The sequence below is a fragment of the Myotis daubentonii genome, chromosome 8 (assembly GCF_963259705.1).
Source record: "Myotis daubentonii chromosome 8, mMyoDau2.1, whole genome shotgun sequence".
In the NCBI taxonomy this organism is placed as follows: domain Eukaryota; kingdom Metazoa; phylum Chordata; class Mammalia; order Chiroptera; family Vespertilionidae; genus Myotis; species Myotis daubentonii.
Genome location: NC_081847.1, coordinates 63,134,712 through 63,161,851, shown reverse-complemented (window position 1 = coordinate 63,161,851; position 27,140 = coordinate 63,134,712). Strand labels below are relative to the sequence as shown.

Sequence of the window (27,140 nt, the reverse complement as noted above, 5' to 3'; positions counted from 1 at the left end):
GATGAACACAAGCTTACACTCCAAAAGTGTAAAACGTATACAAAAGAGGCCACCAGGAAGGAATGAGACATAAAAGTTTAACCACTGAAATGAAACACATCAGAATGCTACTCTGGCAAAAATCTGTAGCTACAGAAAAACCTCAAAGTTGTGCCACTAGTTAGTCAAAATCATCTTGAGATAACTCAAATTCAGTAGGATATTATTTTAAAACAGTTGTATGAGCCCTGACCCGTTTGGCTCAGTGGATAGAGCGTCGGCCTGTGGACTGAAGGGTCCCAGGTTCGATTCTGGTCAAGGGCATGTACCTTGGTTGTGGGCACATCCCCAGTGGGGGGTGTGCAGGAGGCAGCTGATCGATGTTTCTCTCTCATCGGTATATTTAACTCTCTATCCCTCTCCCTTCCTCTCTGTAAAATATCAATAAAATATATTTTTAAAAAATTAAATTAAATTAAAAAAATAAATAAAATTAAACAGTTGTATGATCTTTGGAACATGAAAAGATACAAGATCTCATCAGGTTCAGAACTCTTGAGTTTTGCCTAAAGACATTTCCATACCTGAGGATTTCATCAAAGGGTAGAGAAAAAGACAAAAACTTATCTTAATAGTCAAAGATATGCAAAGTCCAATTTTGTTATTAACCTCAGTGGGATGTGTAGACGTCTCTGAGAAGTTGGGAAAAGTACGTAATGTGTACAATTTGGACCTAAAGGACCTGGGTTATGGGGCTACTTGTTTCAGAATACTTTCCCCCTGACCCTGACGTTTCCTTCCTGGGTAGGAAATAATGTAGTGTCCCACTGGGCTTTTCTCTGCTCTCTATATTTATTGCCACAGCCCCCACTTCCCACCCCTGGGGTGGGGGCAAACGAATAACTTGATAAATTTGGGAAGGAAAATGGGCATGCTCTTCCTCTTGTCAGTTGTCCATAAAGGACATATATTTTGTCCTACTCCTCCAGGGGCAGGCCCTCCTTTAGGCCTTGTTTTGGGGGGCATGTCTGGCTAAATCTTGGCTCAAGTCTTGTCCTCTAATCTGGCCTCCATCCATTTTCAATCAGTCATAAGAAGTGAGTTAACTGGCTTGCTCAATAGGAACCTGTTTTTCAACCTTGGAATGATTTAGAGGACCAGAATAATGATTTGAGACCTTTATGAGTGAGTCAGTGAAAGTGGTAAGGCGAGGGCGCAGAGGGAAAAAGTGTCCCAGGCTGGTGAAACAGCATTTACAGGAGGACCGACGCAGCTCAGTGGGACTGCAATTGGACTGTGAAACGAAGAGGTCTCAGGTAGGCCTGGTGGGTGGGCCCGAAGAGGCCTGCTGAGGAGTTGCAGAAGTGTGCTAGGATGTGCTATCACTCATTCATCCATAAAACAGTTTGTGCCGGCCGTTTTAGGGTGCTGGGGAACTGTGTCTAAGGTTTCAGAAAGGAAGAGAGAGGGAGAGACAGAAACATCAATGATGAGAGAGAATCATTAATCAGCTGTCTCCTGCATAACCCACTCCAGGGACAGCCTGCAATTATGGGCATGTGCCCTGACCCGGAACTGAACCATGACCCCCTTCCTGCAGTAAAGGTTGATGCTTAACCACTCACCCACACCAACTGGGCTGAGAAATACTTTTGGAGAGTTACTTGCTGTTAAAAAAATAAAACAGGGTAAAAGGATTGGAGTGACGAAGGAAGGGGCTGCTACTTTATTATTTATTAATTTTTTGGGGGGGGCAGCTACTTTAGAAATGGTGATGGAAATATTTGAGCTGAGACCTGAATTAGAACCAGAAACCAAAATCTGCATAAAAAGCATACAGAGCAGAGGTAACAACTCATGCAAAACCCAAGGGTGGAATGAACTTGGTGTGCTGCAGAAGGGCACAGCCAGAAGCAAGGGGATGGAGAGAACAAGAGAGAAGGTGGTGTGAGATGATGTGGCAGGGACTAGAGCTGCCATTCTGCAAACTCAAGGGTGCAATATTTCACACCTCATCATCTTCTTTAACTTAAGAACTGACTCAGAGCACAATCTCACCCAACGTCTGTCATGAGAGAGGATCTGTCATCTATCTCACTGGGGTCTCACATAATCCTAGAGTTTGGGGGGCCCTCGACAATGAGGGCTGAGCTGAGCTGCTAATATTCACAGGTTGAAACCTCTAGAAAAAGGCAACTGTAGGCTCAGGACCCAGGTCTCCTCGTGAGCTGCTGGGCAAGTCTTAGAACTTCAGCCTCTTCTAGGGCAGGTTGAGGCTGCAGGGTCTGGGAGACCCATGCTACTTCCAGTTTTCTCTCTCAGGGCCCCAAAGTCACTTGCATTCTCCCTGCCCCAGCCAAATCCCTTAGAGCGGGCAAGGCTTCTGGAAAACAAAAGGCATGGCTCAGTGGCTGAGCCTCCACCTATAAACCAGGTCACGGTACATGCCTCCAGTGGGGGGCATGTGGGAGGTAGCCAATTGATTCTCTCTCATCATTGATGTTTCTTTCTCTCGGAAATCAATAAAAATATATTTAAAAATACACCAAAAGGCAGGTTGTCTGTGCTGCTTCTACTTCCTACTGGGTAACTCAAACCCTCTGAGGTAAAGGAGCAAAAAGGCCTTGCTATGTGCTCAGACTGAAACTGGGCTGGGGCACTAACTGCCTGCTCAAATATTTGAGACCCATCTCTCTGCTGCAGCGTCAAGTACAGGGGTGAGGATGGTCGGAAACACAACTTCTGCCCTAAGGACATTTCAGTGGTGACTGTGTCTAACTTCAGTGGCTACCTTCAGTCAAGTGAGGGGATTTCTGTCCCAGTGACGGGCGGGGGCTCTGCACTTTCCCAGGCTGCACTCTGAGTCACAGTGCCAGTGCGGGAGGGCAGGAATCTTCTCTCTTTGCTTCTGCACTGAGAGTTCTCATTTCAAAAGACCTTAGAATTATTGCTGACTCCATCCTTCCAGCACAGAGTTCAAAGTAAAATAAATGAGATTAATTTATTTTTTTATTGGTTAGGAAAAATCTAAACGTCTGAGTCATCACTCCTAACACTCACAGCTAAGAGCGTGTTTGGCAGCTTAGAAACTCAAAACATGCCAGGTGTGGCCAGGCCAGTGCACCTGTCTGGCCCTGTCGGGTCCTGCTGACTTTTCAAGCTTGGAGATACGCCCTCTCAATTCTGCATCTCCAGGCTGACCCTCTGCCTCTCGGCTCCACAGACAATCTGCCATGGGGACACCTTCAGTGAAAAGACAGCTTTCCTGACCAAATGTACTATCTTTCTTGAAACTAATTCTACACCCCCAAATTCGTCAGATCTGTCATACCCTTAAGTCACTCAGGCTGGTAATCTTGTCTCCTTGAATTTTCTGGTCCCTAGATCCCCTACCCATTAGGCTGTCAAAATGTGGATTCTGTGAAATGGCCAATTCTAATATCGCCCTGAGAGGACGACTACAGGAGCTGGGAGCTATTTTCCTACTGTGATCTTTCTGTAACTACTTCCAACCAGCAGATAATTGTGGGGCTAGTTGGCATCACAAGACCTTCGGAGCAAGGAGAACAGTTATTTCATTTCAAAGGTTGCGCCATGTTGGAATAAAGCATATTTTTGAAAAGCAGAGAGCAAACTGCTACAGATCCTTTGTTCCAACAGAGTCTGTAGGGACATCCAGAGAAGGGGACATGCTTCGGCTGATACCTTAAACAATAACTTCACTAGACAGAAACCTCAAACTTATTTTGATGTTCTATGCTGAAGTTTACAAAATATACACACTCATTTCAATTTTTTATTAAAATACTTTTTTGTTCATAGGGACAACCAAAGGAAAAAGTACATAATTTTGTATGTTGTAGATCATGTAAAATACAACAAACAGAGGGTCATGGGAATGCAGAATATATTTAAAAAATATTCAAAGAAGCATTAATAAAAACAAACTTTAAATATGTGGCTTATTTATATGTTTACCTCATTTTTCAGAAGTTTCATTTCTATTCTCCATTTTAATGCTACTGTGATTTATAAATAATTGTTCAAATAGTCTAACATCTCATAAATTTTTGTTTTCTGAAACCTCGGAAATCATATTTCTAAATGAAGGCCTCTCCTTTACAGCATTCTATGTAAACAAAGACTTACTTTATTTGAATTACCATTTGATTTGGTGTCACTATAATTTCAGTAATAATTAGATGTTATTAGGAGAAGATGGGGCAGAAAAACCTGCTAGCAAGGACATGTTTTACTATAGGAAAGAACCTTTTATATATGGCTTTTATAATGCCTACTGATTTAAAATTTAGTGTTTTTTAATCTAGTCATAAAAAAGGTAACAACCTAATTTTTCATTTAAAAGAAAAAATTTTTTTTACCAGGGCTTCTGTATGGTAGTGAATTGTGCTTAGAATGGTAATAGAAGGTCTACATTTTAGTGGTGCTACTTGCTTCCCAAATGTTATACTTTTAATTTGAAAAAAATATTGTTATTCAAAACCTGAAATGGAATATTTCAGGTGAACTCTGTGTTTCAACACCTTCATAATCCAGAAAAATTAAGCATTACATTTAGGGATAATTTCTATTGGGAGAAAGAATATGAAAAATCAGTTAAAACATAATATGGGTCAAGAAATTATCTTCCCAATGTAAGGGGAAAAAGATAAAGTACATTTAAAAATTTAATGATGACGACCTAAAAAAGATGATAAATGTATGTTTAAAAACGTTTGTTACTGTATTTAAGAAAACATTAAGCATGTTGTTAATAAATTCAGAAGTATTCCTCTATTCACAGATAAATGTAAAATTACTTTGAAAAACTGCAAAGTTGAATGAATCAACAGGCTACAGATTCCTTTAAAATTTTCTTAAGTCCAAGAAAACCTTCACCTTTTTTGGTATTAATGAAGAAAGGGAGCTAAAATGTTTTCAAGGCACTTTAAACAGAGGCATTCTAGGTACAAGTAAGAAAAGGATATCCCCAATGTCTTCCTATTAAATTCATTATCTAAATTTCAACCTTTTAAAAAAGCTAAAGTACCTTGAGTATTCATTAGAGTTATCTGAAAGAGCAGAAAAGATATTAAGGCTTCCAACTTTATGAGGATAGTTCATAGTATTACATATGATCTTATAACTAACTACTGTTCAGATAATGAATACAAATACAGTGTCTAACAGCATCATCTATTTTTATGTAGTAAAATACATACAAAGGTATTCCTAAAAAGTTATGCGTAATTAGACATACAAAGGTATTCCTAAAAAGTTATGCGTAATTCAAATGTGTCCTATTTGAGAAATTAATAACTTTGTAAAGGTAAGAGTCTCTGTAATATAAATATGTTCTAGATGCTTGAAGATTGCAAGGGCACATAGTAGCTAAGCTTATCTTTATTGAAGCATTATATAAAAAGCTGACAAAATGTTCTGTAGTGTATTTGAAGTTTATATTATCTTGAACAAAGATTTTTTTGTTTCAAAATCTTAACCTCCTACTGTATGATATTTGTTTAATAAGGACATTTGATCTAGATATAAACCTAAAAAAAGATTACAAAGTAACAAAATAATTAATGTAAATAGTTTTACGTTTGTTTCCTGTTAGAATCCCCAGTATTTTCGACCTTCCCAGTTCATACCCGTGAGTTCTCTTCTCTAGCCCCTCCTATCACTCATCCATAGCAGAATGTGGCTGTGTGTGCTGAGGCCGAGTGGGCTCAGGCTTTGCCTGAGCACAGCTTCATCTTCCAACTTCGCCTTCTGTATAAGGGACAAATTGTTTCTTTGCTGCTCTTCTCGTACTCTGACCTGGCAGTCATTTCCCATTCCTAGTGCTCTTTAAGCTGGTACCTTAAGTGAGAGAAATGCTTGAACTTCCTAACGATTTATTCTAGCAGTATATTTACTGCGGCTTCCTGGGTGTGCCCTGAAATTCTTGATAAATATTCTTCACTACCTACATCAGCACTTTGGGCAGGGGGATGGAAGAGAAGGAGAAACCTTCCCTAAAGTATGTGTATTATAGGATGGATTCCACTATGTAAGAATTTTAAATTTTAAAACCAACATAAAAAGGTTTGAAATTAAGCTTTTTATGGCAATTTTAATGAATTCTCAGGGTAATGCATTGAGTATCTACACTATTTATAGAACAGATAAGCAAGGCACAGTAAAGAATGGCATACAACTATAAAAACTCAGTGTCCTAGTAGTACATGAAGAAATCATAACTTATGCTAACATGCTCTAACACTTCCAACACAAAAGGTTTTTGGCATGTTAGAAGAAAATGACATCAGGCTTTCTTTTAGAAACCTCAGCTCTTTCAAGTATTCTCTGTGCAATTGCTTCTCATGTGACCAAAGTTTACATGTATTTTTACGTTTGTTTCCCATTAGAATCCCCAGTATTCTAATGGGAAACAAACAGGAGAAAGGGCTTATTGCTGGTGGACAGTAAAATCAATATGAGCAGTTATCACAATTTAAAACATTGCTGAATTTGACATACTTTAAAAGCAACTCAGTCCAAATTCTTCACATCTTCTTAACCTGCTGGCATTCTGATGCAACCAGCAGACATCAGTGAATAGCTTTTCGTACCTTTCTTTTTGATTCAATTGTTTTGGTTTCCATTTCTTTGCTTTCTTTAAAACATGCAGTTCATACATTTGACAGTTTTACTACCATAGTCAATACATTCTGGACCAATACACTCGCAGCAGGCGTTATGGAACCAGCGATATTTGGATGCCCCCATGGACTCACAGGATATTTTACATTGATGTATGGACATGCAGTCATCAAAATAAACCACAGTACACATGTGTTCTGAAAAATAAAAATTAATATTTCAGAGCAAGAAATAATAAAATGCTTTAGTACTTAGCTGGATGTTATTAACAGTTATTTTATCTTAGTTCTCTTACTGCTAGTCTGCACAGAACAAGAGATGAAGTATAGGAAAAAAGATCTCATTTGTTAACTACATGGAGAAGGAAGCCAGAGTCTCCCACCCCAGCTGAAGAAGGCAAAGGGCTTACTTAGTCACTTTGTTAGGTTTCAGACTTTGATCTGAAAGTTAGATTACTGGGCTTAACAACATGTGTCTTTTAAACTGGACATTTCTGATAAAAATTCCTATGAGAGAATTTTACAGCTAAAAGAGGTTTGAAGAATACTATTCTAAAGTTATACAGAGAATTTATAATAAAATAAAACAAACTTAAGTAATTCAAATGATGATGAATGACTAGCAATGCTTGGTACAATTCAGCATTAGCTATTAAACTCTTAAGTCATACTAAGCAGACTGGGCATTGGCAGTGTAGTCGTAACTTTCTGATGTTAGTAAAAGCTAAACTGACTTGAAATTAAATCATTCCAAGGTTTGATACACTTGTCTTAAGATATTAATGAAATACTTCAAAACACTGATATGTAGTGTCCAGATTCTCAGATGTTTGTTGTGCGAGTTTTGTTTGGTTGTGTGTATTTTCCACCAGGAAATGGCTGGAACACTGCAGTCCTCAAACATGTGGTTGTCTTTGCTGTACTGGCATAATCAGGGACTTGTACAACCAGCAATAGCATTTGAGTAAGTTCTATCAGTAAGCAATATTTTCAGTTATAAGGTTTCAAAAATGTAAAAATGGATCTAAACTTGCTGAATATAAGGATTGAACCTCAAGTCACTGTAGCTTTAGTAATTGCTTATTGTATTATTTTAGATGCTAGCATTGTACGTGTTGTGCATATTCTGATTTTATTAAAATAAAAAGTTGAACTGCAGATTCAAAAAAAAGAGAAAATACTTTTCTTACTATTAACAATTTCTAGTCCTGCTTTCCAAGCAACCACTTTTGATTGTTTCAATTTAAGTTCTCCTGGTGGTAAACCCCAAAATAACTACCTAGGTAGGAGGATTTATTTATCTGAAATAAATAAATAACGGACAATACAAACCATTAATAGAAAGTATATGACTAAAGGCTAAGTTATTTTAAAGAGCCATTTATAGAACTGATAAATCACCAGGGGTCTGAATAATAAAGGAAGGCTTAATGGCCCCAAACTGGACTTGTATTAGGAAGAATTAAAAGCAAAGCTACCATGTAACAAAATAAGGAAAGTCACAAGGAGATGAGTGTAGTGTGCAGAGGGATGGAGTGGAGGCAAGTCTGACTGCAGTGGATAGCTCGCATCAGAAGATAGTAGAACCAACACTGGCTCCAGAAGACGGGATCTGGTTAAAGAGGGAAACTGAGGGGACTGGCAGAGCACTACACCAGGCAAACTACAGGGGTCACCAGTGAGCCGGTCGGGTGGGGGAGCATTTAAATCTCCAAGTGATTGGTGCCTACCAAACTCACTTTGTTATTTATTCTGCTAGTATTTATTGAATATCTACTAGGAAATAGCTATTAGGGAACCAAAGGGTAATCAGAGAATTCAAGAAACTAAGTAGAAAATGTTAGGCCTATGAGTTAACTGATGACAAATCAAACTGTAAATGTGGGAGGAGTAGGAAGTGGCTCACTCTACCTGGGGGGAGGGGCATCTAGGGAAGGTGTCACAGCGGAGAAACTTTAGCTCTGTCTTGAAGGATAATAACCTTCCTGATTATTATTCCATGAATTTAAATAACCTTTGAGAAAATTTTATGAATTATTACTTAATATCTATTATGTTGATTATTTACATTATCATGGGGAAAATGGTAGCAAGACACATTCCATTCATTTATGATATCTTCCATAAGAATTTGTCTTATGGAGTACTTCAACTTAAAAGGAAATAAGAATTCTTACTTTGTGTATGATTAACAACTGCTGTTTTGCCTTTACTATCAATGGCCAAAGTTCATACTATTTTAGACAGGTAGGATTGAAATGGAAGGCACACACATGCACGCACACACACACACACACACACACACAGCACAAATTATACTGTTTATGCATAATTCACCTCACAGTTTGAGAAATGACTGAAATTCTCATAATTGCCTTATTCTTCCACAATAAAATTGTAAAACTTTTTATTTGAAAATATCATAGACTTTAAAAGTTACGTGCCTTTTTCATTCCAAAATAAACGTATGACCTATCCTAACAAATGTTCTTTAATATGTTTCTCAAAGTTGTATATGTCATTCTTTCCTTTAGTTTCCCTTCTGACCAATATTACTCACGGAGAACTGGATGTGGTTAATTTATACCTGGAAATTAGATGTCTGTAATATCGTCTTGTACAAGGAAATTTAGCTGATAACCCGGCATCGTTTGTGGTACCAAGGCTATCATGAAAACCTGATTTCTAAGGACAGTTTGAATGCTATCTGATGGTTAGCAATACTGTAGTAAGCATCTCTGTTACTATCTTATGAAAAGAATAATTAAAATCTAAAACAAATATCAAAATTAGGACCATGTCTCTATCACCTACTATAGCCTCTATCACTGCGTGTATGAAGGACTTGTGACAATATGCTTGACATGCCTCCTTATCTACTCAGGGATTTGTGGTTGTTAAAATCCAGAGTTTACTTAAGAGTACACAAATTCAAAACCAAAAAGCTACTTTAAAAAGATAACCTTAATATAGGCTTCACAGACCACACAGAAAGTGAGGGGGCAGGATAGAAAAAGTCAACTGTTGGCAATAATTACCTTTGTCACTGGAATAAGGTGCGTGAACATTATTGCTGGGAACAGACACATTTTGGTGGTGTGGCTGGTTTACAGTCTCTAAAAATGAAACCAGATTCTCGTGATGTGAAAGTTCTTCAGCAACAGGGAAGGAAACGATGTTCCAGTTCAGCTGAGTGTCTCCTTCGGTGAGTGCCCGGAAGAGAGAAGGGATTGGCTCATGAAGCTCCTCCACTGTGCTCTTTGAAGTGGGAGGCGTGTCGCTATAATTTCGAGGATTACACATACCTGGGGGTGGGAGGGGCAAAGAGAATAAGTTTACTCTTTTCACTAATTGTAATGTCTTGAGCTCTTGTTAGTTATTGCCCTGCAATCGAAGCTCCAACATATTAAAATTATGTGAAGTCTAGCATTATACATATTTTTCTAGCTTTTGTTGCAGTTGAGAGGGACCTGAAGAGATGACACATCAGGAGCATCAAGCACACTGAGTGCCCATACTTGTTTTCTAAGTACCCATCCTCCACTAAGAGGAACCAGAAGCCCTTGGAGAAAAGAATGATTCTAGGGATGGATCCTGGAAAGTACAAATGGACCCTTTGCGTGCCAGAAAGTAAAGAAGGGTGGGACATGTTAAAAGCACAGGAGGCAACCAGAAGGGGCTCCCCCACTGGCCAAATCAATAATTTACCACTAAAATAAGTAATGACAGAAATGGATTACCACTTTGTGAATAAAATAGAAATTGATGAGTCCTTATATTATAAATAAATGAATGAGGACATGGAGGAGAATGGAAAGCTCTTCCTTTTACTTGAGTGCCAACTGATAAATGTGGAAGGAACGAAGGAAATAGAACAGTGGTTCTCAACCTTCCTAATGCCGAGACCCTTTAATACAGTTCCTCATGTTGTGGTGACCCCCAATTTCATTGTTACAAATTGAACATAATGAAAGCATAGTGATTAATCACAAAACAATATGTAATTATATATGTGTTTTCCGATGGTCTTAGGCGACCCCTGTGAAAGGGTCGTTTGACCCCGAAAGGAGTTGCGACCCACAGGTTGAGAACCGCTGAAATAGAAAATCATCATTTGGCAACCATCATAGAAGTGTATGATTCAGATGGAAGTTGTCAATGGGTGGTAAGACTAGTGGGTGGAGGTTTGATGAGGAACATATTGATGTATTCTTGGATAACTCTACACAACACTAATCGATTACAAAGGGGTTAATTAATGTGGAAAAATCTGGCAGACACCAGTGTAACCAGGAGATGAAGGTTAGCATCGCCAGTTATGGGACAGTTTGATGTTGTGTGTCCCTTAATGTCCTGCATATCTTCATTTCAGTGATAGTGTTGCCAAGAATGTGTGACTTAAGTATGATCATCAGTCAACATTAGGTGGATCAAAACTGAGGATCATCCTATGTAACATAGTCTGTAGTCATTCAACCATCAAGGGAAAGACTAAGAGAATGCTTCAGTTGAATAAGTCTGAAGAGATAGACAACTAAATGGAAAAGATCCTGGACCAGAAAGGAACAAGAGATACTGTTGAAATGGTTGGCAAAATATATATGGGGTTTGTGATTGGGAGGATTATATGCTAGTTATGTAGGACAATGTCCTTGTTGTTGGAAAATACAGACTGGATTATTGAGTAATGATGGGACATCATCGGTCAAGCCTGCTTTCCAAATGTTCAAAAGAGATGAATGGTCATGGGGGTGTGTGCCAATAAATGTGTGTGTGTGTGTGTGTGTGTGTGCGCGCGCGCGTGTGCGCCTGCAGGGAAAGGGAGAGAGTCAGGGGTACTAAGTAATGGAGCAAATTCATTAATGTTAATAACTGGGGAATCAGGGTGAGAGGTGAGTGAGTCTTTTTACCCTTCTGGCAAATTTTCTCTACATTTGAAATTATCTCAAAATGACGTCTTTTAAAAAGTATTTTTAAAAAGAGAAAATGGCAGAAAAAAATAAGAAGTGGTGACCATAGAAACTTCTTAAAGGAATCTTGCTATAGAAGAGAGAGCTGTTTAACCAAACCTAGCTTTTGAGCTGTCCCAGCTGACACTATGTGGAGTAGAAAAGAGCTACCCCAAAGAACCATGGCCAAAATGCAGGTTTGAGAGCTAATTAAATTATTATTACTATAAACCACTATGTTTTGGGGTAGGTTGTTTATAGTAGCAATAACACTGAACAGAGTTCTCTGGACTTCCTTTTGTGAATATTGTATTTTTAAAAAAAGATTTTTAATGAAGGGGAGAGCTAGAGAAACATCGAACTGAGTGCAAAACATCTATCAGCGGTCTCCTGCACCCCCCACCACTGATCAAGCCTGCAACCCTGGCATGTACCCTGACCAGGAATCGTACTGGGAACCAATGCCCAACTGAGACCCATAGTCCAGGCAGTATTATACTTTTAAAGACTAAATTATGTTTCATTCTTGCTTAGCATCTATTAGGTCAAAGTGGAGTTTTTCTTCTTTCCTAGATTAAAAGTTTGAAAAGTTAGATGAAATTTATAAATTCCTGTATTTTATAAACCTAGAAGGAAAAACCATCTCATGTCTTTTCTACATTTTAGTTGAAGGAATATGCCAGAACCGAGGATAACAAGGTTGTGTGCGTGCTCTTTGTAAAATCTTTCAATATGCCTGAACGTTTATGATTTAGGTTGTGTGACAGAATCATGGATTAAATGATCAAATATGATTCCTATGTTCATAAAGGAGGAAATATGCCCAGTTAAATTAAATGATTTGTCCAATGTTATATAATCTAGGAATAGAGCCAAGATTATGATGCAGCCTGATTTCATGTCCACTTCTCTGATAATAAGTTGAATAATACTTAGAATATTTGTTTATATAAATGTGCATGGTATATTCTTTCAGATTCTATAATTAATGAAAATTAGTAATCAGAGATAAAAAGGCAAACAACTTAGTTCAACAGAAGAATTAACTCAACATCTGCTGAGACTTCAAAGAAACTCCAGTGGTCATTACAGATTTCATTGCATTAAAAAAAAAAACTGTTTTGGAGTTTTCTGCATTTAATTAACTTAGGTCAAAAACGATTCTAATTTAACTCTCAATACACTGCATTAAAACCTATAAGCATGAAGTAAATGTGTGCCAGGTAACAGCTTCTGTGGCACCCTCCACAGCCTGCCTGAAGCACTCTTTAAGTTCTGTATTTTTTCGGGGGGCTATCCTACTGGAGGGAGGAGTCACCTTTTAAAATTTCTGTAAATTCTTTAGTTGTCCATATTCATTATGTACAATGGGTCAATTTCTATGGAGAATTACTAACCACCCACAGTTTAAATCAGTTAATAAAACATCTGACCATTATCCTGATGTTTATCACTGTTACAGAGCTTTTCTTTAGTTGACTAGAGAGTTTATTTTTGGAGCTCTCCTTTCTTTTCATGATCATCTTCTTGAGATAGTTTGTTACTTAGTGGCATTTTCACACAACAACAAAACTTAAATACTAATCATACTAAAAACTTTAAAGAAAGTGGCTCTGCATATGACAGTCAGGGAGGCCAAATAATCAGGAAACAGATGGCAACAATTGAAATGGCAAGCATTTCAAATCCTTTCAGTACACAGAATTCTGATACTATTTCTCTGTCTTTTAACTTTATTTTTATTGTTTACATTATTACAGATGTCCCCATTTTACACCAAAACAAAACAAAAAACAAACAAACAAACAAACAAAAAACCTGTGGTAGAGATCTAAGTTCCAAAATCCATGGGATCTGAGGAATATATTGGATGGCAGGGATGAAAATGAGCTGTAGTGGTTCCTCTTGACTTAAGACAAAGTCAGAAAAGAGAAACTAATTTTCTTGTACAAGGCAGTTGGAGGACAAAGCTTGGTAGACAACATATGAGCTGAAAGCCCACAGTTAAACAGGAAGGGAAGGCTCTACTCTAGAGCCTTTCAGAGGTCTGTGCACCACCCATGAAAAGTATGGGGACTGTTTCAACTTAGAAGGGAGGAGTGGCCACAGGCTTGCAAAGGACATCAAAAGAAGCCTAAATTCGAAGAGAAATGCCTACAAGGGAAAGAGTATTGCTGTACAAAAGAAACTGAAATATTTACATTTTATCCTAGAAAATAGAAAGATTAACTGAATTTAAAATGAAAGATTAAGTTACATTATAAACTCACTCAAAATTTAAAACTGGTATTCAATCCTTAAAGGACAATAATTTTTTTTAATGGTAACTAGCCCAGAAAAACACAAGTTGCTTCTAAAATTGTAGAGATATGAGCATGTGTAATTATTCTTACTCAGTAGAAGAATTACAGACCTCCTTTCCTAGAAGTTGAATGGCACTGTTACCACTATGCGATGGTTAAAATACACACACATACAACACACTCACACACACACACACACACATGTTATTTTAGCAATGCTATAAGTGCAATGCACTTGTGTGTTTGGCATCCATGTTTAAATTAAATGCTTACATATGCATATTAGGGGTTAATATGCTTATTTCCTTTTTTGCTTTCATTGTACATATTAACTTACAGTTATTGATGTAAAATAATTCAAAGCTTCTTTTAGTTGACCTGACATAATAAAAAATAATTATAGCCATCAAATGCATAGAATAAACTGTTCATCTTGGGAGAATAATTCATTAAGAATTCATTTATTAACAGTCATAAAACACTTCTATGTGCTGGAATACCTTTTATGTGCTAGATACTATACTAGCTGTTAGAAATACCAAGATTAATCTAAAACCACAGAGGAAAAGATACTTCTGTCCTGGTTCTCTCAGAATTCACTACGAAACAGTGAGGAAGAACAAACTGAAACACCAACTCCACCTTGGAAGAACATAAGAGCGAAATGTATCGGGTTCAGCAGTCTCCCTCCCAGGCAAATGCAGCCACGGACTTCTGGGAAGACTCAGGAGCTGGAGACACCAGGGATTATTGCAGAGGCAAGCTTATTTGAGAATAGTTATGCTTCCACGACCCTGTCTCCCTTCTCCACAACTACAAGAGATGAGAGGGCTATTCTTTACAAAAATTAAACCAAAGAAGCCCTGAACTAGACAGTGGAGATGAGGATGAAGAGAAACAGAAGAGTAAATGACAGTATGCTGACATGGCCCCTCAGAAACCCAGAACATTTGCAGCCAGCCAAATCACTCCAGTTCCACCCCAGGCAAGAAACTCACTGGTTCTTCTCTGAAAAAGCTGCACAACCGTGAAGGGAAAGATCAATAGACAGTGAGACGGAGAGGGCTCCTCCGTGAACAAACCAGCGCATCCTCCCCTCACCTGAGAATGAGGCAAACTAGACTCCACGCCCTAAGTAACCAAGCCTGTGCTCACTTCGGCAGCACATACACTAAAATTGGAATGATACAGAGAAGATTAGCATGGCCCCTGTGCAAGGATGACACCCAAATTCGGGAAGCAAATTTTTTTAAAAAAGGGACTAAGTTTTACATATGAATAGATGGCCCAGGATCACCAGACATTTGGGGAAATGGAAATAGGGCAAAGAGTAGAAGGAAAACTTTAACAACAACAAAACTCTGTAATTATTAGTCCCAGAAAGATATATAACACAAGAACAGTATGTCCCCCAAAAGGGACATTCACAGAAGGGCTCTTGGAAATTAAAAATAAAAGTCAAAATTTTAAACATTAACACAAAGCCTGAAAGAAAAGGCAATCTCTCAGTATGTATACTCCAATACAAAAAGACAAATACTAGGATTATTCATTTAATCAATCAGTGTTTACACCATTATGTATCAAACTAGTATGTAATACTATTTTACTCAATGGGTTGTTAAATTACTGATTTAACTAGAAGTAGTGATAAAACTATATTGGAAAGATAAGCGATAAAGAGAGTTAAATCATCATCTACCATAATAAGAAGTCAATAGTTTCTAACATCAAAGAATCACGAAAACAACATAAGGATATTATTTAGAATTATAGAACAAATACAATACCGAAAAGATGAAAGTGGTTGTCTCTGGCATAGGATCAAAGGATTAGAAAAAGAAGCATGACACAGCCTTACTTTGGCATTGTATGCATATATCTAAAATATGTATGTATATCCCACTTTCATAAAAATAGACATTAATTTTACAAGATTAATTTGGTGTCAATATGACACCATCCCTGTTCTTAAAAAGTTCATATTCTATTAGAAAGGACATGCAAAATAACAATTACAGTAGCACGTACAACATCACGTAACAGAAGCAATCTGAAGAGCACAGAGGATCCAACTCTGTCAAATGAGGAAGGTTCCTGAGATAAGGAGACACCTGAACTTCAGTTTTAAGGACAGAAAAGAATTAACTGACCAGAGAGAGGATGATGAGTATTTCTCTAGCAACAGCCTATGTTAAGCTTTCTTTCTAAAACACAAATGGTGCCCGGCCAGTGTGGTTCAGTAGTTGAGCATTGATCCATGAACAAGAGGTCCCTGGTTTGATTCCTTGTCAGGGCACATGTCCGGGTTGTGAGCGCGATCCCCAGTAGGGGCATACAGGAGGCAGCCGAGATCGTTGTTTCTATCTCTCCATCCTTTCCTCACTTTCTAAATCAAACAAACAAACAAACAAACCAACCAACCAACCTAAAAATGATAGTATTCCATAAACACACTTTTGCAACTTGCTATTTTTTTATTTAATACACTATGTAGACTGTTCCTCAGAAAACCTTAAAAACAGACTTTAGTTTCTGAAGGGTCTTTTAGTGAAATCTTATATAAAGGAAGATAATCTGTATTTTTTAACATGTTAAGTACTTATTTTTTATTTACAACTATAAGACATGCTTCTTATAAAAAATTCAACAGTGTAAAAAAATTAAAAAGTAAAAAAAAATCCCATTTTTCCTCCATTCCTACTTCCTAAGAATAAGCTTTTAATTTCCTCTAAAACCATTTTCTATAAAAATACAGATAAACAGGGTAAGGCAAAGTAGGTTTATAGTTGTTCATATGGAAAATAATATAATAAAATACAAGAATAAACTCTTATGTACTCACAACTGTAAACCTACTTTTGCCCCACCCTATATGTAATACCATCTAATAAAGCAAATATAAAATAATGTTCTATATACGTATTACGTTTTTTAAAAAAATGTTTTTATTGATTTGAGAGAGAGAGGAAGGGAGAGGTAGAGAGAAACATCAATGTGAGAGAGAAACATCGAATGACTGCCTCCTGCAAGCCCCTCATCATTGGGGATTGAGCCTGCAACCTGGGCATGTGCTCTGACCTTTTGGTGCATACAACGATGCGCAACCAACTGAACCACACTAGCAAGGGCTACCTATTATATCTTATTCACACCCTAGTCTACACATTTATGTTCTTTAAAATTGCTTGCAGTCAGGACTCTCAGATAAGAAATATTAAGAAACTTTACTTCATGTCAACTTACCAACACAATCACAGCACTCATCCCAGAGGGTCCCAAGACACAGCATACATTCCTTGCAGCAGGAACAATTTCCTTCCCCAGGTCGGCACTGGCAGAGCTCCTACAAATAGATGTTCAAATTTAAAATTCCAAATAATTATATTTAAAATTGTTGATTATTTACAGTAAAAAACATACAATATTTGCATTTATAGTAATTTACTCTTCATATAATTTTTTAAAAAAATTATATTTTATTGATTTTTTTACAGAGAGGAAGGGAGAGGGATAGAGAGTTAGAAACATCGATGAGAGAGAAACATCGACCAGCTGCCTCCCGCACACTCCCTACTGGGGATGTGCCCGCAACCAAGGTACATGCCCTTGACCGGAATCGAACCCAGGACCTTTCAGTCCACAGGCCAACGCTCTATCCACTGAGCCAAACCGGTCAGGGCTACTCTTCATATAATTTTTAAAAAATACCTTAAAAAGAAAGAAGAAAGAAAAAGAGGGAGAGAGAGGTAGAAACATCAATGATGAGAGAATCATAATGCCTGGTCAGTGTGGCACAGTAGCTCCATCAGTATGTATTCCCATTAGCAGTGTACTAGGGTTCTCTTATCTCCACATCCTTGCCAGCACTTGTCATTTGTTGATTTATTGATGGTAGCCATTCTGGCAGGTGTGAAGTGATACCTCATTGTACAGTAAAACCTCAGTTCATGGAAAAAAATGTTTGTTTTCAAACAAAACTTCAGTTCTCCACCCGACAAAATCCAGCACCCATTTTTGATAAAAACTCTTAGCAAAGTGGGAATAGAGGGAACATACCTCAACATAATAAAGGTCATATATGAAAAACCTACAGCCAACATCATACTCAGTGGGCAAAAACTAAAAGCATTTCTCTTAAGAACAGTTACAAGACAGGGATGCCTGTTTTCACCACTCTTATTCTACATAGTGCTGGAAGTTCTAGCCACAGCAAGCAGACAAAAAGAAAAAATAAAAGGCATTCAAATTGGAAAGCGGGAAGTAAAACTGTTATTATTCACAGATGACATGATATTGTATATATAAAATCCTACACTTGATCTTAGCCAAAAGGCCGAGAAGCGATGTATATATAAAATCCTAAAGACTCCACCAAAAAACTACTAGATTTAATAAATAATTTAGCAAAGTAGCAGAATACAAATTTAGCATCCCGAAATCAATAGCATTTTTATCCTATATAATAATAGGCTAATACGCAAATTGACCAAACTGCGGAACAACCGGTCACTATAACGCCCACTGACCACCAGGGGGCAGACGCTTAATGCAGGAGCTGCCCCCTGGTGGTCAGTGTGCTCCCACACGGGGAGCGCAGCTCAGCCAGAAGCCCTGAGCAGTGGCCGTGGCGGGAGCCTCTCCCGCTTCCACAGAAGTGCTAAGGATGTCTGACTGCAAAAGGACAAAGGCCGGGCTGAGGAACTCCCCCCCCCCAAAGTGCACGAATTTCATGCACCGGGCCTCTAGTACACCAATAATGAACTCTCAGAGAAACTAAAAACCAACACTCTCCATTTACCACTGCAACAACAACAAAATAAGATACCTTGGAATAAACTTAACCAAGGAGGTAAAAGACCTGTACTTGGGAAACTACAGAACACTGAAAAAAGAAACACAAGAAGATAAAAACAGGTGGAAGTATATACCATGTTCATGGGTTGGAAAAATTAACATCATTAAAATGTCCATATTATCCACAGCAATCTATAGATTCCAACACATCCCTTTTAAAATACCATGAGCATACTTCACAGATCTAGAATAAATATACCAAAAATTTATATAGAACCAAAAGAGACCCTAAATAGCCACAGCAATCTTAATAACAAAATTAGAGGAATCACAATACCAGATATCAAATTATATTACAGGAGAACCAAGATGGCGACGTAAGGTACAGACCTGTGCGTGCTGCCTCCCACAACAACATTGAAAATACCAACTATAAGACAAAACAGCTATCATTCAGAACCATGGGAAAGCTGGCCCAGTGGAAGTTCTACAATTGGAAGGAAAGAAAGAAGAGCATCGAGACTGAGTAGGATATGCAGAGGCACCAAGAACAGAGGTATGGAGTTGCGCGCCAGGCGGGCTGCAACTGGATGCACGGTTTTTTTCAATCGAAAGGGGTTACAAACTCTTGAATTCACTGAGCTTGGTTGGGGCGGGATTCTGAGGTACCAGACCCTTACGGGGAGAGGTGGGACGGCCTTACAGTGGGTCGGAAAGCAAGGGCAGCTTTCTTGTGGAGCTGCTCGCTGGCACTCGGGGACGCAGAGACACGGAGTAGCAGAGTGGCAAGGAGTCGCGGAGACGCCATTGCTGTTTGCTCCACCCTGGTGACTCCCTGAGACCCCACCCTACTCAATTTACATCTCCGCCCAAGCTGTGCTAGTGGCACAAAAGGAACCAACTGCGCTTTTGCAGCTTAACCCAACAAACTGCAGATTTCAACTCCTCGCACCCATAAGGGACACACTCAAGAAGCAGAATTAGGTTCGGAGGAAGCCGGAACCGGACCCGGCTGGGCCGGCAACATGGAACCGCTGTACCAGCAAATGCACAAACAGGTCCACCTGATCCAGTCTCACATGGGACGCCAGGAGACAGCAGACAAGCAGTCTGTGCACTTAGTAGAAAACGAAATCCAAGCAAGCATACCAGAAATTCAGCCAGCAAGAACACCTGGAGGTTTGGTCCAGCAAGAAGCCGCCCAACAAAAGACAGAACGCCAAACTTTGTGTTGACTAGTTAAAGTATGATGTCCACCACCTGCAGACTGCTCTCAGAAACTTCCAGCATTGGTGATACGCAAGGGAGCAGCAGGAGAGACAGCGAGAGGAGCTTCTGTCTCGCACCTTCACCCCCAACGTGGGATGCGGCGCCCCGAGAGGCTGCGCTGGCCCCCACGAGGCTGAGACGGTCCCTGCGAGGCTGAGATGGTCCATGTGAGGCTGCGACGGCCCCTGTGAGGCTGAGATGGTCCCTGTGAGGCCAAACACAGGGACACGTTGCAGATGGAAACAGCTACATTTTCCATGTGTATGACCTGGCAACAAAAAGGGTACACCTATGGATGAGGACAGTGGGGGGGTAAGGGCAGAGGGTGGGGTGGGAACTGGGTGGAGGGGAGCTATGGGGGGGGGAAAGGGGAACTGTAATAATTTGAACAATAAAGATTTAAAAAAATTATATTACAAATCTATTGCATCAAAACAGCCTGGTACTGGCACAAGAACCAGCATATGGATCAATGGAAATAACAAAGACCCCAGAAATAATTATTGTTTTAAACCACTAAACTCTGAGGTGGTGAAAGCTAATTAATACAGCTTGCTTCATAATTGAAGATTCCAGGTAATTCCTTTAGCCCTTAACACCAGACAGACACTCCTAAACAAACCCAACTTAAAGGGAAATTCTGTAGCCACCATTGCCCACTTGGCTTTCCCTGGGTCATGAGAACTTAAAACACAATACATAATATTTATCCCTATTAAATTCATCTTATTACATTTATATACTACTGGAGTCACTTCATCATTCTAAAATTACATGTTTTTGTCACTGATATTTAATCATACTGATAATAAACACTGACATGTAATTCCTAATTTTTCTTCTCCAAAAGTCCCCTAGCTGTTACACAGCACTTTCACGAATCAACACTCGTACTATTCTCTATTTAATTAGTTTGATGTCAATGTATATCTGAGACACAATAAGTACAAATTAGAATATTTTAATACTGTGGAATTCTGTAGGGTTGGGCTGTTTTTCATGTATAGGTAACTTTCCTAGGTCTGTGAGAAAGAGGACTAAATGGGCAAAGATTTTGTGAGAATTTCAGATGCCTCATCACAAAACTGGTGATGTTTGATTCAGAGAAGCTAAAACTTACTTGGAAATCTAGAAAAAACAGTCACTAAAAGTAATCTTTGTGACTTGTTTCTCCATGAAAACCTGTCAGTCCTGTTTTTGGAATGAGAGAACATTTTCTGAGTATACATATATTTTTTTTTTTAAAATACCATCAGAGTTAAGGATATGGATACTTTTGGTTTTTAGTATTATAAAGATTGCCACCTAGTCACAAGAAATAAAGGTTCTTTTAAAATTTTAATTTACATTTTACATAGAAAATATCCCTTCACTATTTTAGTTGTTTATATTTACATTACCTATTTAGCTCAGGAGAAATGATTTAGAAAAGTAACAAATTTATTCAAAGAATATGCTTCTCCTTTTTCTCTATCAATTTCCAAATGGTAGCCTGTTAAATGAATTAATATGTTATGCTAAATAATTTTTAAATAAATTTCAATTTAATAGCTTCCATTAGAAAAACTGAGTTTGTAAAGCATTCATTATGCCTTTTATTTTAAAGTCAGGTATTTGTGAGGTGTTTTAAATTGGAATGAAAGGGTGAGTGATATCCTAAGATTACCTCTAACTAATGGAAGGTTAAAACTATGACTAAAGGTTGCTTGAGCCCTGGCTGGTGTGGCTCAGTTGGTCGAGCGTCATCCCATGCACTGAAAGGTTGCTGGTTTGATTCCTGGTCAGGGTACATGCCTGTGTTGTCGGATCCATTTCAGGTAGGGGGCATGGAGGAGGCAGACGACTGATGTTTTACTATCAGTGGATGTTTCTCTCTCTCCCTTTCCTTTCCTCTCTCTCTCTAAAAATCAATTAAAAAATAAAAATAAATTAAGGATGCTTGAACTTGCCTGGATTACCCAGCCCTCAAGATTCAAATCTATTTCACACCCTCTTACTAGATGCCTGTACTTTTACATGTCAGTGTGACAGAATAATGTATAGTAGTGATATACTTAATGATTATAATTTACTGATAGAATACAAAGTGAGAGACTACAGAAAGCTGAGACATGGGGGAAATGACTTAAATATAAACTTTATTATCATACTATTAAAATGACTGTTAAAACTAGTTGAATGCCAAGTAACAACATGTTAGCTAATATTTTTCTGTCTTTCCATCTTACTAAAGACTGAAAAAACCTTTAAGAAAACAAATTTGATCACATAAACTAAGAAATTTTACAAGTAAATAAGCCTCAGAACATATTTTAAAAATCTCTATTCTTCATAACGAATGCAGTATCCTTTTCAGGAGATTGGGAAAGAAGAAAAACGAGATCCTCACACCAACCTTTTCGACAGCATTTGTAGCTTTTCAGTTTTCGAAAATACATTTAACTTCTCACTTTTCAGGAGAAAATTCCAGGCAAACTTAACATATGACATTTAGGATCTCAAAAACCTAACTTTAAATCAAGAGAGCAAAAATATAGTAATCATTTGCTTTATGACTATTAAGTCAAGAAAAAATGGAAACAATTAATTTCCATGTGTAAATAATTATAATAGTCACATGTAGTGCACCAAGTAATTCATCTTTCCTATTCAATTTACATGTCTTTTAAAATCACACTATTGAATAATATTTGGTCATAAACATATTTGAAAAAGTATACTTTAATTTTTTGACAGCAAGCAAACTGTGGTTAGGATGAATGTTTCAAAATATAAAACACATTTCTAAAGTGCTTTGAACCTAAGTATTGGAAATACAAAACAACTCAAAATGTAATTCTCTGTGATGAATCAAGGATCACAGAAAAAATTACTCCATTTAAAAATGTTCAGCAGAATCTTTCCAAGACACTTAAAAAGAAATCTTTTCCGCTAGTTGTTTTAGTTGTGAGGATATAAATAAATCTACCATAACCAGGAAGAGGCTAGAGTCATGATAAAGGTAATGCATTAACATTTTTTAGATATTTATTTGATTTATAAATATTTTAAAAAATATTTACTAGAATACAAGGAAAAAACACCCAAATTCCTCCCATTTTGGTAAATTCCTATGCATTTCTAAGAAAATAATGATTGTATACTGTCCTATGCTAAAAAAAAAGCAATTCCCTATTATAAAAATCTGTCAACATAATTTAGTGGCTGCATAATAGGACTTAAGTTCCTGACGCACACCTTGCCCATGTTCTCACCCTATATCATTATCTTCAAAGACTTCATTATCTTCCATTTTACTATTATTTCAAAGTCTCCCATTTACTAAATTTTAAAAAAAGGTTGTGTTGAGATGTTGAATTTTCTATTTGGAAAATTTGACTATTTATATGTTTTACTAACCTCACTATAACTAAACTTGAGTACTGCTCAGTTGAATGGAACATGTGATCACAAAGTTCACAGTAGTCCAAAAAAGACTGACTCAATGCTTCCATTTATTTACTGCACCACCTCCCCAAGTTCCTAACAGGGTTTTATTTTATCACTAACAGGCAATGTATTAAGTGTTTTAAATGCAGTCTCTTGAATCTCAAAGAGTCCTAATAAGATAGTTATTTGATTTTTCAAGGAAGGTTATGAAATCTGTATATCATTCAATTAGTAAGTGGCTAAGGTTTGACCCAAGTTTTGGTTTGATATGCCTGTTTTTGGAATGAGATATATGAAACTTATTTTTTTTATTAATTTAGCATTTCAATAATTATTGTTATTTCTTAGAGAGAATGAGCCCACAATTAAATTTAGATAATCCTTTAGGTTGTTTAATTAATAGTATTACATAATTCATTCTCAGTACCTGAATACAATTAGAACTGCTATTGCCCAAGTTTAATCATTGTTTGTAAAGGTAAAGTAAGTATCATTGGTCAAGAGCTGCAAAACCAGCGAGTTGGAATTTAATGGTTAATTCTTCTGTTGCTTTAGTCAGTTAATGACCATATCACCTGCTTCCCTAGTCTGCAATTCTCAGAAAAAGTGTGGCCGTTGCTCACGGTGCTGGTACCGATGAAAAGGCGGAGGGAATGGGTTACTGATTCGTTTGAGTTCACCTAGTGAGGCTCTGAGACAGGTCTGACTCAAAGTTGTTCTGACTACTACTGCTCTTACATGTGAGAGCCAGCGTAATAATGAAATACGATATCTGTTCTCTGTGTGAAGGGCTATACTAAATGTTCCTTAGAGTTGGGTAATCACACTGTTCAATAATTTTATAATGGAAAAAACAAAAACGTTATACTAAATGGAAAACAAAAGTTTATACATTTGGGCTATCCCATATTACCAGCACGGGTATCTAGAGAATTCGGCAAGATCCTCAAAAAGCTTATAGGAAATGAAAATCTGGCAGGATGTAAAGTTTTGAGAAAGAGCCTAATCATTTAAAAATGTATTTTACTACATTTTAATTAGAAAAAACTACAATATGACATAGAATTTCAAATTTTTGAATGCCAAAAGACAGAGGTTTTACTTATTTATTTAGTTAATCCTCACCCGAGGATTTTTCTTTTCCCCATTGATTTTTAGAGAGAGTGGAAGGGAGGGTGAGAGACAGAGAAACATTGATGTGAGAGAGACACATTGATTGGTTGTTTCCCGCATCTGCCCCGACCGGGCCGGGGATCAAGCCTGCAACCAAGGTACAGGCCCTTGACCAGAATCGAACCTGGGATCTGTCAGTCTTCTGGCCGACTCTCTAACCACAGAGAAAAACCAGCTAAGGCTTATCATAACTATTTAATAAACTTTAACAGAAAATGTTATTCAAGGTTCTGGTGAGATCTTAATCCTCTATGCAAAATAAATGGGGGAGGGGACTATCATTCACCTAAGACTAAGACTACTGTAAGAGTAAAAATTTATTTTATGAACTTCCAAATTTCTAGGCTAGAGATGGAAATTAATACATTGAGGAAGAATCTGATTTGCAACATATACCACTGAGTCTCATTTTGTCAGTCATAAAAAGGAAGTGGTATTGTTGGGTTTACCCTTATAAACTTTGGTTTCCAAGTGAGATAATGGCTATCAAAATGCTTTTGTGACTCAGCAATCCCTCTCGTAGATATTTACTTGAGAGAAATGAAACATGTTCACACAAAGACCCATATGTGAAAGTATATATCAACTTTATTCATTATCACCAAAAACTGGAAACAACCCAATGTCCATCAACCAGTAAACGAATGAACAAATTATGGTACAGCCATACAATAGACTACAACTCAGCAATACAAAGGAAAGAAATACCTGAAACACACAATAATGTGGATGAACCTAAAAAGCATTATACTAGATGAAAGAAATCTGAGAAAAACAAAAGGCTACATACTGTACGATTCTATTTAAATGACATTCTGGAAAAAGTGAAACTATAGAGACAAAAATCAAATCAGTGGTAGCCAGGCACTGAGGCTGTGGAGGGGCTAGTTTTGACTACAGAGGAGCACGAGGTAACTTGTAAAAGTGATTAAAATATTCCCTCTCTTGACTGTATACTATAGAGCATATGCTTGTCAAAAATCATAAAACTCTATACCAAAAAAGAGAAAATTGTATGTAATTATATCTCAATAAATCTGACCCCCCAACATGCACTGGGAGATCAGGAAACACCTTATTTCACCTTTGAAAGACCAGAATGGTATACTATAGTACATAAATTTATTATTTTAATAAACCAGAATTAAAAAATATAAAGCACTATTTAAATGTAAGCTAATATTAAAGAAAGCAATACTGAAGATAGTTCTAACTCTGAAAACATATTCCTCTATTTTATTTATTTTAAAAAATATATTTTGTTGATTTTACAGAGAGAAGGGAGGGATAGAGAATTAGAAACATCAATGAGAGAGAAACATTGATCAGCTGCCTTCTGCATGCCCCCCACTGGGGATGAGCCCACAACCAAGATTAATGCCCTTGCCAGAATCAAACCCCAGACCCTTCAGTCCACAGCCAACGCCCTATCCACTGAATCAAACCGGTTAGGGCTATTTTATTTTTAAGCTAAAACTATATTTCTTTTAACTAACATAAATACTGTACTTTCTTTTTATAAAGAAGCTTAAAATAATGCTAATAAAAAACACTGAACAGAAAAGTTATAATATATATAATACAGTTGTTAAAATCACCTTAACGTAGAATTAAAACCTGGAAAGTACTATATTGAAATATTAAGAGTAATCTGTGCTTGTAAAACATAACTATGAATGATTTACTTTTTTTCTATTCCTATGCATTCTGTAATTTTTTTAAAAATATGAAAAATTTTTATAATGGCAAATAAACATTTAATTTATTTGGGTAGTATGACTTAAGAGCCAGATTAATGTCTGTACAATTATGAAAACATACACTAAAAACACAAACAGGTCCTTAAATACTAAATTAAGCAAACTCTAAATATTTATAATATCTTTATTAGGAAAAAAAAAAAAAGGCCCCGGGAATGTAAGAACAAAGCTAGTTAGTAAATGCATATTGCGTAAGCATCAGTAATCAAGGAAGCATTAGGTTGTACCTATGCTGATATTATTTACACATTTTCTTAGATCAAATGGGTATTTAAAAATATATAAAACATATCTTCAAACAATTAGCCTTTATTCAAAAGAATAAACATAATGATATTATGCTAGGTTACAACAAATCTATTTTGACATATTAATACTCTTTAAGGAGACCATCAGACAAACTTTCACCAAACTGAACAAAAATATGTCAGTTGAATCTTATTATCATGCTGTTCTTTATAAATTCCAACTGGTTGGTAAACTTTTGTTCTGAAAATAATATAAACTTAAATGAAACACTACGGGGAACAGTAGTGTTCTCTGTCAGTGAAATATATCAGCATACGAGTTCATGAACTTCCAACATATGTCAAATGGCACCCATTTCTTACATAAACCTAGTAATAAAATTTTAAACCTTAATTTACTGTATAAGTTCCCCAACAAATTTCTTTAAAATACTCCCATTGGGGTAAGGTGGAGGTAGGTATAGATAAGACTGGACTGGCTATTTGTGAATCACTGTTGAAGTTGAGTGATAGGTTAATGGGGGATTATTTGACTATTTATTTTTTCTATTTTATACTTGAAAATTTCTCCCTGTTTTATATTTGAAAA

The 27,140-nt window shown here is 37.2% G+C and overlaps 1 protein-coding gene and 1 non-coding gene across 3 annotated transcripts in view; one reads left to right on the top strand and one right to left on the bottom strand.

Moving 5' to 3' along the window:
* Nucleotides 1-3,761: 3,761 nt before the first annotated feature.
* The window catches only part of TWSG1 (twisted gastrulation BMP signaling modulator 1), a 32,941-nt gene continuing 9,562 nt past the window's right edge, over nt 3,762-27,140 (bottom strand). For both annotated transcript variants that reach the window (XM_059706622.1, XM_059706620.1), the window contains 3 exons: nt 17,122-17,221; nt 9,662-9,928; nt 3,762-6,821 (listed from right to left, as the gene is read on the bottom strand). In XM_059706622.1, the coding sequence (XP_059562605.1) occupies nt 6,640-6,821; nt 9,662-9,928; nt 17,122-17,221 (549 nt within the window). In that variant the 3' untranslated portion in view covers nt 3,762-6,639. The remainder of the gene's footprint in view (nt 6,822-9,661; nt 9,929-17,121; nt 17,222-27,140) is intronic.
* On the top strand, nt 15,023-15,126 carry LOC132240310 (U6 spliceosomal RNA). Its single transcript, XR_009454240.1, has one exon. It is a non-coding gene; the product is annotated as a U6 spliceosomal RNA (small nuclear RNA).